Here is a 13,448-nt window from a genome sequence, read left to right on the forward strand (position 1 = left end):
AGTGATTTTTTAGACATCAAGTGATTTTAAAAAGTTTTAGTTTAATGTATGTCTAAAATTGTTTTTGCTAATATGCGAATCATAACTCATCATTTTATTCACTATATCCTACAGATCCAGCTAAAATCAAGCGTACTTCCTCGTCAGGGATAGTTTATCCACCGGGTATCGAAGCAAAGCTGTTTTGTGAAGTCGACGGCAGTCCGATCGGCGACGAGTATGTCACATGGCAGAAAATAGGATCGAATCCTGAGTTGCCGGGACGTTACTCGACATCATTCATTAATCGGACGTCGTATCTTCACATAGAAAATCCCAGCCAAGAAGACGTTGGCGAGTATCGATGCAAGGTCAACAACGGCATTGGCAACATAACATCGGATCCTATTCTATTTATTACTAATTGTACGTGAAGAATTTTAATTTAATTATTTACAATGATAATACTGCCGAATCCTAAGTGAGAAATTCTAAGCATGAATAGACGATAAAAATTGGATGGATTTGGTTTAATAATAATTTTAATAATTTAAATATTGCATCATACGATATATATAATTTAATTTCTGTGTATCGTGTGAATTTAATTGTAATACATCATTTAGTAATGGTTTTAGCTGTTACTATATTTTTAGAAAAAAAGTAAACACGAGTAATGAATTTAACAAGTGAAACAAAAATTGAAAAATTTCTGTGTGAAATACTAATAATATTGACTACAAATATTTATTTAAGCTTAATATTTATACAACAAACAATTATATTAATAGTTTAGTGAAAAGTATCCTAATTATAGATATTAATAATTAAATTTATAATGTTATTATTACAATAATTGTGCTTTAGCCAATATCAATAATAGTCAATAATAGTTAATAATAAGAAGTCGCTCTATAATTATTGCAAAAATATCGTTTAATTATATCGTAATAAAAAAAGCAGTTATAGATATACACGTGGAATATATGCGAAACTTTTTGAAATATATTCGTGTACGCGATTCATGTATCGGAAAGCGCGTAATAAAGAATTTACTGGTACTTTTATGCGCAGTTAAACCAGAAATGACGAACACCCCGCTGACGCGAAAGGCAGCGGCGAACAAAGGAATAAACGTCCAATTGTTCTGCAAAGCGCGAGGATCTCCATTGCCGCATTTCACTTGGATCTTCAATGGGAAAACTTTATTGCCGAATGCAACCGAGGATAAATACAGTATCACTCACAGCGATGTAAGTCGCTTTATAAGATGTACTTATCTCTTAAATAACGACTTCCTTTACCAGTATATCTCCTTTAGAGCACCTAGGCTCCATAGTATTGTATCGCGTACTGTAAATCTTGTTCTTCGTTTAACTTCGAACGAATTTCGCTTTGATAGAATTTCCATGTCGGACAGTTAAGGAGATATTTACCGTTGCAAGTTCGAAAGTTGTAAAGAGGTCACAACACCCAATTAAAATTTTGCCGAGAGAAACGATAACTGTATTATTACAAGAATTATATACTCGAAAGACAGTTACGCATTCGAAATATCTTTTTGATTTCATGTCTTAATAATATTTGCATTCTTAATGATAAAATAATAATTCGTCTCTACGTTTCCTAGCTATCGGAACTTTATTCGGAAACAACGTTGACCATCTACAAAGTGAGATCGCAGGATTACGGAAAGTACGAATGTCTTGCCCAAAATAAAATGGGACACTCCACAGAAAATATACTTTTGGACGTCACTTCACCGCCGGACAAGCCGAGCGACTTGGAAGTCTACAACTATACGCACGACTCAGTCACGTTGATTTGGAAACGCGGTTTCGACGGCGGTTTGCCGACGTCTCATCAAATACGATGGCGACAAGCGCTGGATTACGACGATCGTTATCACTACCTGGACGTCGTGCCCGGCGAATACAAGGCTACTATATCCGGCTTGTCGCTAGGGACTTATTACGTATTTAGCGTAAAGGCCATCAACGAAAAGGGAGACAGCGGTTTCTTACCAGATCTCGTCAAAGTCCAGACGCTTCGTAAGTTGTAGATAAACACCGTAGATCGCTTCACTACTCGAAAATAGCAAAAACAGCTTTCCACTATAGCATTATGACGTAATTAACAGAACTCATAATCATAAAGACCATTCTCATGAAGATTGTAATTTTTTTTTTCTCATAAGCGAAATATCTATACTAGGTAGTTCTAAGTTATTTACACTACATGATAGAAAATAACAGCTTGCTAAATCATTATGCAGATCATCGAGACATAATTAAACGCGATTGCCTCGCATCCACATAATTAATTGTACTCAGTAATTGGGTTGATCGTGTATTATGTTACATATATTTAGTGCGTCTCGTGAATGTTCGCATGGCATTATATCGTGGGTTAGTTGTAATAAAGTACATTGGACATTACGTAGCATAGCATATACAATATCATACGTATAACGCAGTGATTTTCAGCATGATTCATTCCAATGGTATCAGTACGGTGACGCTTAGCCTTGAAATATTTTTGAAATTGTATTTTTCCAAATGCTTCTAGTTCCAAATTAAATAAATTGTAAGTTTGAGAAGGAAATTACAATTGAAATTTAGAAATTGAACTGTACGTAACTACCGCGCATTATTATGGTTATTTTATAATGTAGAAAGACAAGTTACTTGCTTGCTTTTTTATAGGGATATAAGCTGAGCAAGTATTTAGTTGCTATTTGACTTATCTAGTTGTAAAATCCAATGGCTGTAAAATCCAATAAGCGGCGTTACAGCATTCGCAATAGCCGAGGATTTCGAAGTTGAACGTGTAACTAACAGTAGACACATTGCATGAATAACATAAACCGGTGATGGGGCATTGGCTTGGGTTACAGGCGAGGCGCCACCAACCGAGTCGACATCAAGCGAGAATAGTTCCTCCTACATCATCGTCATTATCATCACTGTTTCCGCCTCTGCTTGCCTACTCATTGCCGCAACCATAGTCTTTGCTACAATAAAATCGAAAAAGAAGGTCCAACGTACCGGTAAATATAATATCTATCATGTGTCCTTTCTCTCCTTTATTTCTCTAGGCCCGAATAACGAGGAAAACCTGCCGGATGTCCTCTCGGAAAAGGGTGACTTTCCGATGAATTATATCTATACGTTAGCAGCGACTTCCGTCATCATTTTTATCGTTAATGTCTTCATCATGTCGTGGTACATAATACGAAAACGAAATAAAACTCGTAAGTTTGTGACTAACAATACTTAGCGCGTATGCGCTTCAAATTATAAGATTTTACCCAACGTTCAGCTACAGTCATGGCAGAAGATGAGTTTACTTTCTTAGCCAATTTTGAAAGAGATTTTAAAGTAAAATGAAAATTACGTACATACTATACATTTAATCTAATTAAAATGTTTAAGGAATTGTCTGACTTCAATTATGTCAATTAAATAAAGCTAATTAACTATACTAATAAATATATAACTATGATATATACTGATAAAGTTACAAAAATAATAAATTCATGATTATAATTTTGTTAATATTATTGTGTCTTTTCTTGTTCACATATGTTGTCAACAATATTCGCGATTTACTTGTATAGTTAAAAAAATAAAATGATATTGTTTTTCTCAAAATTTCGTGAAGTGAAATATTATTTGAAGAGACTGAAAATTTAGCCTATTCTAAAAAAAGAATGAAAATATCTTGAGTAGCAGATTTTTACTCTTTTTAAAGTGAGATTTATTTTTAGTGAAATCTCAATCTCTTTTTTGGAATGAGATTCCATCTACTCTGGTATTACATTCCAAAAAAGGGATTCACTCCTTTAGAGTGAATCTCATTTCAAAAGAGTAAATCTTACTCTAAAAAGAGTGAAAATCTGCCTCTTTTGAACAAGAGTGGTCGTATTTTCTCTTCTTTTAAGACAGACTAAATTTTCATTCTTTTCAAGTGAGATTTCACTTCACGAGATTTAGAGAGTTCAATTAAATTAATCTTCTGTACGCGGCTGTGTAGCCTTACCATTAGCATCTCGCTTTACTAATCACACATGTTTAACGTATGTTATTTTTGAATAGGCATTAATAAGTCGCAGACCGCGGATATGTATGCACCGTCCACCGTCAATGGCGACACCATGACTGGCGAATTAAGTTCGATGTCGGACGAGAAGAGCGACGTCAACTTCGACGCTAATGATTACGTGGTCAGTGCCATCAGTCAGTATGTTCTTAGTAACAAGTAATTCCGGAGGGTAGGTTTGAGTTCTAGCAACACTTTTTCTGTTCCGCTCCCCCTATTAGTTTCGCTACTCTCGCTCTCGCTCCTTTTTATAATTTGGTTTCTATGTTTTTTTCACAGTTCCGTTTTATCTTCTAACGTAAGATGTTGTGATAAGCAATAGAATGAGCAGAAATAACGATGTTATTTCCCCTTGCTGTCAATTTTAATTTTACTTTTCAACCGTTTATACAATATGTATCGCACTATTTAAGCATGATGTTATTTCAGTTATTGATTATTTGAAAGCTACGCGAGGCCTTGCTTTACGTGCCCAGTAAAATCTGTAGAAACCTAAATACGAAACTAATTTTAATAATTTGAAGTTAAACTACTGTTTTTTTTTTTTCAAATTACAATTATTTTTGCAGCTTTCGCAAAACGTAGCACGTACTTTCATTTTCGTATAAAATCCTGATATTTTATAATATGTCATCACCTATATTTGTCACATAATGATCTCATATCATTCGATCGCAGAGTTTGACTAAAGGTAACTACCCTCAGGTAAATCTAACGTATCTCTTAAACTCAAAACGTATCTCTTAAATTCAATAGCGCTATGATTATAACAGTCTTATTAGTTAAATGCTCGCAACATCTTAATCCAATAAGATTTTACGGTTTTATAAATTCTTCATAAAGTCACTCTAACTTGGCTTTTTAAATCACTAAACACTTGCTTTCTTTCTCGCAGTAGTGTTAGACCTCATGTATAATGGAAGTAAGAGTAGTAATGAGAGAGTAATAAAATATGATGAACCGCAATGTTAAAATTCAATTGTGATCGATGTTCAAATTCAATGAAGAGAAAAAAAATACTAGTTTTAACTTTTCACGTTATTTTATGACATTAAAAAATTTAATTTATATAACTCACCGGAATGACGTGGAATTGAATGCCATGATGTTGATCTGTAAATGAAAATGAAAAGACTATGTTTCTTTATTGATACATATAATAACAAATTTACCTGTCGATATATAAAAATTATTTTTTGAAAGTAAATAATCCAAAGATACTTTACAATTTTTAAACCAATAAATTTAGAGAAAGATTATATTTCACGCAAAAATAATTCGGTAAAAAATAATTTTTTAAAAATCTGATAAAATTTACATTTGGTTTCTATTCGGTTATTGTTTGGTTTTCATTATTTTATTATTTATTGTTTATTTAGTTAAAAATTTTTTTATTATTTTTTATTATTTTATATTCTGTTAAAGATAGGATTAACGAATTTTTCACGCACGAAATATCAAATTTATTACTATCGATCGAACGAGAATGTAATATGAGAATATAATGCGTATAGCTTATTTTTTCTGATTCGCGGTAAACTCGCTTTTCCGGGATAATGCCGGGTTAATTAATCGACGATCGAACAAATTTACTTACCAGTCGTTACACTGTTGCCGCTATTTCTCCGTCGATGTTCCCATCGCCCGAAATAGTCACTGAGGTGGATAATAGTCAATTGGAAGCACTAAATAGCTAATTATCATCGCGACTACTAATTAACGGGACATGACGATCTCTCGCCACTTTGTACAGCACATCCGATGTTTATTGCACTCGTGACGAAAAAAATAATGCAATACGCGACGATCGATCGTCCGATCGCGACTTTCGGCGTTCATTATGCGCGACGTAATGACGAGCGTTGAGCGAGAAATTCGTAATGCGCGCGAACATGCTGATTCACATAACACAATTGTCGAGCTGACTATTAGACAGTTTAATCAATATTTCTCCCTAATTAGGGTTCATAAGTACTTTAATCGATCTGATCGTATCTGATGTGCGATTTAGAAGGACATACATAACATGACGCATCTCCACGAATGCTGAAAATAGAAACGGTTGAGATTGTAGAACGATGCGGTTAATTGCAATCGTACTTATAATCAATATATAATACAGTCCAGTGCTCACCCGTTGTTCGTTTCGGCGTTTCCAACGTTTGTTGTATATACTTGCGACACGTTCGGGACGAATATGAAGATATAATGGAGTCGACGTTTTGGCGTCATATGCATGCCACGAAGTTAGGAAGAACTCGAAGGCAACGTCGGCAACTTCACACGGACCTCATCACTGCGAACCGCGCGCGCGAATTCTGTTCTTCGATTAGAAAAAGATAAAGAGTAAATAGAACCGACATTAAAATTACTCTAAAGGTCGAAGCACAAATCTTTATGCCTTATGCATAAAGCAGAAGAAATTCAACCAATTAGTTTTTTATTTCATCGAAAAAAAAGGAAATGAAAGATTTTGATCGATTTATTTTCATATACATATTGTACAAAACTCTGTGCTGCCGCCTTTACATTGGTGAAATCGGGCCTTAAGACGACATTGAATGACGTGATTAATCTCGCACGACCGTGTACGTTGACATAATACAACACGATGTTTAACCGTTATTGGTTTCAGCGTTTCCAACGTTTATTGCACTTGTGACGCGTTCGAGAGCAAATAGCGCGGACGCTTCGCCATTATGTGCACTGTGATATAAGGAAGGACTCTAAACTCAACGGCAACTTTACGCGAATCCGCGATCGAAATATTATCGAAAAAAATTGAGAGTTACTGAACGTCACAATTGATGCAAATATCTATATTCAATTAACTAACGCGATGAGCTTCGAATGAATAACTACCACCGAAATCCCGCGTTTTTTAACAAATAGATTATGCCCATGGATGACGCGGGACGTGAACTCGACCGAAAAGAATAAGCGCGCGAGTAACGCAACATCGAATGACGCGATTAATCTCACGTAATCGTATACGTTGATATAATATAACACGATGCTCACCCATGGTTTGTGTCGGCATTTCCGACGTTTATTGCACTTGCGACGCAATCGGGATGAGCGAGTAGCGCGAGACGCAGCGAGCCGACATGGAAGCTTCAGTGCCATTTATGTATATCGTGCACCGCGTGACGTTGGCAATGTTTCGAAACGCGCGCCAGCAACTTCACGCGGATCCGCGTCACCACAAACCGCGCGCGAGAATTTAAAGAATACAAAGTTACTAAATGCACATTGTCAGATATTAAAAAAGCAATGGCAATTTTAATTGTAAGAAAATAATGGATAATAATCTCTTGGAATACCTCTCTTTTACTAATTTACAATATTTAATCTATTTGCATTACTTACATTCCAATTTATTTCAAAGTTGCATTTAAAAAATTTGTCTAATCTTGTCTGGAATTTTAAATAAAAATACCTGGAAAAAATCCGAGAATTCTTAAAGAATTTTTTTACAAGATTTCAGTAAAGCTATTTCTTGTAAATGCCACAATTGATGCAAATATCTGTTTAATTATTGGCGCAATAAGTTCCGAATGAATAACTAACGCCGAAAATTCTGCATTTTTTAACAAATAGATAAAATAGACCGTAAATGAATAACGCGGGGCGAGAACTCGACCGAAGAGAAACGCGCCACTAACGCGACGTTGAACAACGCGATTAATCTCGCGCGAGTGTACACGTTAATACAACACGATGATTACTCGTCGTTTCAGCATTTCCGTTTATTGCATTTGCGACACACGCATTCGGGATGAGTAAACATCGCGACATGCAATAAACTGAATAAACCACCGTTTTGGCACGTTCTTTATATGTTGCGCGACATTAGGAAAAAATCGAACCGCGTACAGGCAACTTCGCGCCGTTCCGCCGAATCGTGAAATATTATTTTAAAAAATTAATAAAAAAATAGTCTAATATATTCAATTAATATTCGATACTACAATTAACGCAGGAATCTATCCGGTGCGCGATGAATTTTGAAGGGGTAAACGTTGTGGAAACGATGCGTCCTTTAATAAATAGATTATCTTATCTCGCTGAACACAAACTATTAGTAACATCAAATTAATATTATAATATTATAATTTCCTACTCAATAATGTAACTGTTATATACAATATGTATGTTATGTACAATATGTATTATACTACATTTATATTGTTGGCTCGGGAATTGTAATATGTATTTGAACTGCGTTCAGAAACCAATTGCATTTACACTGAAAAAAAGAATCTGGTTACATTAATTGAAATTCGGATTACACTAATTGAAATTAAAAGTGAACAAATCACGATTTTTTTTAAAAAAGAATTTTAATTTACATGATTAGAATGTTCTAGTTTATTCATTTTCAACTAGAAATTTTTCTCAGTGCATATATCATTTTATCCTTTAATCCGTTTAACATTCCGTGAACAACAAAGATCAAATGATAACATCCTATATTTCTGAATGCATTTTTGATGTAATGTTACTGTGAGTTCGTGTTTAGCGGGTACATTACATATCCGTAGATGTTCGAGAAGGGAAGCGCAATATTGGAGAACGTGGTTAATCTCGATCGCGTCGATTTGACACGCTATGGCGATTGTATGACGCTGTTCGATACTGTAGACATTCACAAGATACGCTATTCTTCGTCGAGAAAAATACATAAAATGTGCGAACAAAATTCTTTGCGTGAATCTATTATACGTTGTACGACTACAAGCAAAATAACGTTTAAAATAGCAAGCTAAACAAAACAAAATAAGCGGATATCGGAGCCAGCTTTGTAATAAAATTTCTCATTGTTAATTATGCATTCAGACTTAACATACAACGATTAAAACTAATTTTCGATTAGGTATCACTATTTATCGGTGATTACAGATTTTATGATTATGTTATTAATTTATTATTAATAATATAACATTAAATGTTATTAATAAATCGCTAATTATAAGCTTATTATAAGTCAATTATATTATTAATTAGATTAGTAAAATTAATTAAATTATTAGACTACTTGATACTTTAAATATTGTTAATATTATCTTCGTAAAATTAGCACGAAGATTTGAAATGGAAATGAAGTTAATTGTAAATGTTAATAAATGCAAATTGAATATATTTTAGCGATTGAAGTATTATAGCGTTAATTATCAATATTCTAGTTCTAATACTACCAAGATATAAATAATTCACTCTCTCTCGCTCTTCTCTACTCATACTTCCACTGGAAAGGATCTTAAATATAAAAAGACACTTGTTGAAACTTATATTAATATATTAATTACAAAGAATGGCGTGAAATGCAAGGAATTAAATTATTTATGTATAGAAATTACTTATTATATTATTTTCAGATTTATGTTTAAAGTCTAATGATAGAAACAGTATGTAACAAAATATAATTCTTTTAGATATATTCTATTATATCAGAAACAATATGTATAATGTATATTGATTGCATTAATATAAGAGAAATTTTATGATTTATTGGAGCAAATTTTTGAAACAAATAGATTTATCTTCCTAAGCCCGTTTCATGTCTGTCTGTGTTATTTGCGAAATGTAACCGGATATCGGACCACAAATCACAAATCAATTTGTCGTTCAATTTGTTGTATAACAGGACGAGGGGCGCAAAACCGCAGCTAGCACGTATTTAATAGATCAAACTATGCAGGATTTCGGGAAAGGCGGTTTAGAGATGCAGGTTCATCAGGGCACCCTCGGTCGTCGCAGCAATCACATGCAAACGTCCATGAACATGGACTCGCCGCCGCAGCGGACCACCGCCAGCGGGACTCTCTCAGGTACGTGTAAGTATCAAATAGAAATTATATAAATACAGTACGATCCGCTATCTTTTTTTATACGTTACACGTAAATTCTAATATACTCCTTGTTACTACAATTTTAAATATATTACTTTTTGATGTCACTCTCAGTATGGTATATCCAGCTTCTTCCTCCAACTTTTCCAATTTTTCCCATTGCTTGTCATTTTTCTATTAATAAAAAAAAATATATATATATATTTGTTTATGTTATATATTCTTTAATGTATAATGTTTTGATTGAAAAAAATGTTTACTTTAAAAATATATTTATTTTCATGAAAGTTATAAACAATCGAATTTGTTGGATATGCCATAACGAACTTGTTGTTTCTCCAGTGCGACATCGAAAGGTTAAAAAAAAAATTCCTATTATTTTTAATTCTCGATGATAAGAAATATAGGTATGTAATTCCGTAGATTGTATGATTGTACGATATATTCTTCTATATCCGTGTTCATTGAATATGGATAAAGTGATACATCATGTGTCCTAAAGCACTAAGGGATAATATAAAGAAAAATATTGGAATCCTAGATACGAAATTTGACGGATTGCAGTGTCATAAATCATAGCATGTATGGAATCCGCTGAATTTTCATTATTGTCTCTTCGGCAGTATCTAACGTCTATGTAGCTTTTCGTGTCACCTCTTAAAAACAATTGTCTTCATCTAATGTTACAGTGTCGAAGTCAAGTTACATCGGCAATCCGAGCCCGGCGCCGCCCAACGACGTGAGCTTCTACAGCGTGGAGATGGACAATGGCGGTCGAGGCTACATAGGCTACGACGGGAATCCGAGTCCGGCGCCACCCGCCATCGATCCAACCGGCGGACCCTACTATCCCTCGTCCATGGGTTCGACAGGTCACATAATGGGTGGGCACATGACGGGAGCCAGCACCGGTACCCTGACGCGCACCAGAACGCTGCCACGTCCCGTACCACCACCCGACGTCACCGTGATGACTGCGGGCACCAAGTCGCCGATACCGCCATCGGTGCCGCCGCCACCCGCCACGTTTGCTCGTGCCGGTACCAACAACGGAGGTCCTCATTCGCATCCGCATTTGCATCCGCCGCCGCCGTCCTGCCAGAGTCATCCGCTGTCGACATTTGCGGCGACGCCTAGTTACTCCGACATCGACGGTCATCTTGTCTGAGGCTCACCAATCTTCGGGCCCAGCTCGACGCGCGGCAAATATCGTGCCATCGCTCAGAACGACGACGAGGACCGCCAACCAACTACGGTCACGGAGAGGAGCACGCGTCTCTGAACGACGCAGAGCGTCGTGATGATCCTCCTCTGAATCGTCCACCTCATTCGCATCGTCATTGTTCATCTCCCTAAACGACAGCGAAGAGGACGAGCGCGCAGCGACGGCTCACGAACGACGGTGTCGCGGCTGAAGGCTCTGGCACTCATCATCATGCGCCTGAACAATCTCCGAGGACTCTATTTGGTGCACAAGAAACGAAAGTACGACGAAGTGTGTAGTGTGTAAATAGAGAAAGACAAAAACAAAGAGAAAATAAGAACGTTGATGCGGGACGAGAGAGTGGTGCACCAGGTTCACGCTGTAAACAGCCTTTCCCTTCCACGCGGTTACTTCCTAGAAAGGAGACACGCGCGGGGCTCTCCTACGCGATTGAATTCTAATCTTAGGGATACATGTATGTATAATTGAATGCTCGATAAGGAGCGATCTTGGAGAAGGAGAGAAAGAAAGAATGACCGCGCGATCCAACACAACGCGAGCGTTCTCCAAAAAGCTCGAGGATGGTTCTACCGTTCCTCCTCCGCTATTCTGCCTTTCCCTCCCCTCATCTTTATCGTTTTCCCTGCTCTAATTCTTCGTCTTTGTCCGCTCGCCTTAGCGTTATTTAGCGTACTCGCTAAACAGCGACGTAATCACGACGCATCGAACGATCGAGCTCCAAATCGACGCACCGATCGTCGAGGAAAGTATATTTTTTCTGTAAATACACGCATGATCCGAGAGATAGACGAGAGAACAACCCCATGATAATTTTGTTCTTCGATTACTTTGTGCACGTCAGCACGTACGCTTCTCGTCATAGCGATTATGTTTAGATATCACTATGCTGATATCAACAACTGTCGGGAAATCCGCGAGAGATTCTTGAAATATCAATATGGGGAATGACTTCCCTCGCTCTGACTGTGACTGACGCCGAAATAGATATTACCAAATTTCTAAGTGTGCAATCAAACTTCACGATCAACAGTGACATTATTGTTACTATAAATATCATGGAATATATTGTCTTTTGGCGCTAGAATAACCAATATTATATATCATGGTTTAAAGCTTGGAAGAAAAAAATAATATATATTCAAATTACATGTTTTTAATATTTTATTTCTATTATTTTTCTAGTTAGGTTCTAACTGTTATAAAATAAATCTCTATTCCAAAAATTAACTCATAGAAAACAAGCTAGTTCTTGCAAGCTTTTTTAATGCACAAAATTGTCCATCTGTCTTCCAATTTGACGTTGGTTATTCTAGTTCCAAGATACTGATCTCATTGGGGGTATCAGGTTTTTATAATTACGACTGTTGCGCAAGATCAGAAATATTGATTTCTAAAATATTGATAGCAATTAATTAATAATCGCACAATACTGCCCCTTTTAAAGCTCGCAAGAGTGGGCATATCCGTCATGACCGTCCATTATTTACTTTCACGTCAAGTCGGTTCATCCCGACAATTCGAGACTGAGGGAGGCGAGACAATCGTTATTACAAAAGAGGTGTGCATTGGAATTTGTAGAAAATCTGATAGCAGCGACGTTAAGCTTTCTTTCCCTTCCCATTCTCTATTCGTGTCGTTTATGATCCTCTATTTAAGTTAACGATACCTCCTTCTACACGATATTTACGAGTGTTAGTCGAGTTTACCGCTAAATGTGGCAATTTGATCTCTAATCTCGACATTCCCACTTAGTGAAACACTTAAAGTTATAAAATATAGCCACCTTTAGCATTAAATGACAAGAATTCTCAGTGAGTCCATCATTTCGTACTTTACAAGAGCATTCAGGATTTTATGAGCCTTGCGAGAATGAATAGAAGAGCCTGAAGTCAATTGTAATTTTCGGAAGGATTGTGATCTTAATACTTACTATTGTATATTCAGAGAGGATGTTGATTTTAATATCTTACTTAAAATTATACATAAATAATAAAGGGGGATTGCATACTGTCATATTTATATTCATATATTGTAAAAAAATATTTAAATTTCTTAACATATATTACGTTATTACGCAAGAAATTCAAAGCGGATGGAATTTTTTAAAAAGTAAATCTTTTTTTTCAATATAAAAATATTTACAAGAAGTGTCTATTGTTCTACGATCAATTTTTCGAAACTATTAATACAAGAAAATGTTTTAAATGAAAGAAATGGAAGGGGCGGGGGGGCATACTTTGATCACGTTATTTTTTTAAGTAGAGGACCAAAAGGATATGAAGGTCATTTTT

General features: G+C 35.8%; 1 protein-coding gene across 6 annotated transcripts in view; it reads left to right on the forward strand.

Moving 5' to 3' along the window:
* Nucleotides 1-12,230, forward strand: part of LOC108749978 (nephrin-like) — a 320,122-nt gene extending 307,892 nt beyond the window's left edge. The window contains exons 12-18 of one of the 6 annotated variants that reach the window (XM_018489096.1): nt 115-405; nt 1,054-1,232; nt 1,610-2,030; nt 2,876-3,232; nt 4,077-4,204; nt 9,728-9,917; nt 10,622-12,230. In XM_018489096.1, coding sequence (XP_018344598.1) covers nt 115-405; nt 1,054-1,232; nt 1,610-2,030; nt 2,876-3,232; nt 4,077-4,204; nt 9,728-9,917; nt 10,622-11,100 — 2,045 coding nt within the window. In that variant the 3' untranslated portion in view covers nt 11,101-12,230. The remainder of the gene's footprint in view (nt 1-114; nt 406-1,053; nt 1,233-1,609; nt 2,031-2,875; nt 3,233-4,076; nt 4,205-9,727; nt 9,918-10,621) is intronic. The other 5 variants (XM_018489101.1, XM_018489103.1, XM_018489099.1 and 2 more) reach the window with 5 other exon arrangements.
* The last annotated feature ends 1,218 nt before the right edge of the window (nt 12,231-13,448 follow it).

Source organism: Trachymyrmex septentrionalis, unplaced genomic scaffold, assembly GCF_001594115.1.
Source record: "Trachymyrmex septentrionalis isolate Tsep2-gDNA-1 unplaced genomic scaffold, Tsep1.0 scaffold32, whole genome shotgun sequence".
NCBI classification, from domain to species: domain Eukaryota; kingdom Metazoa; phylum Arthropoda; class Insecta; order Hymenoptera; family Formicidae; genus Trachymyrmex; species Trachymyrmex septentrionalis.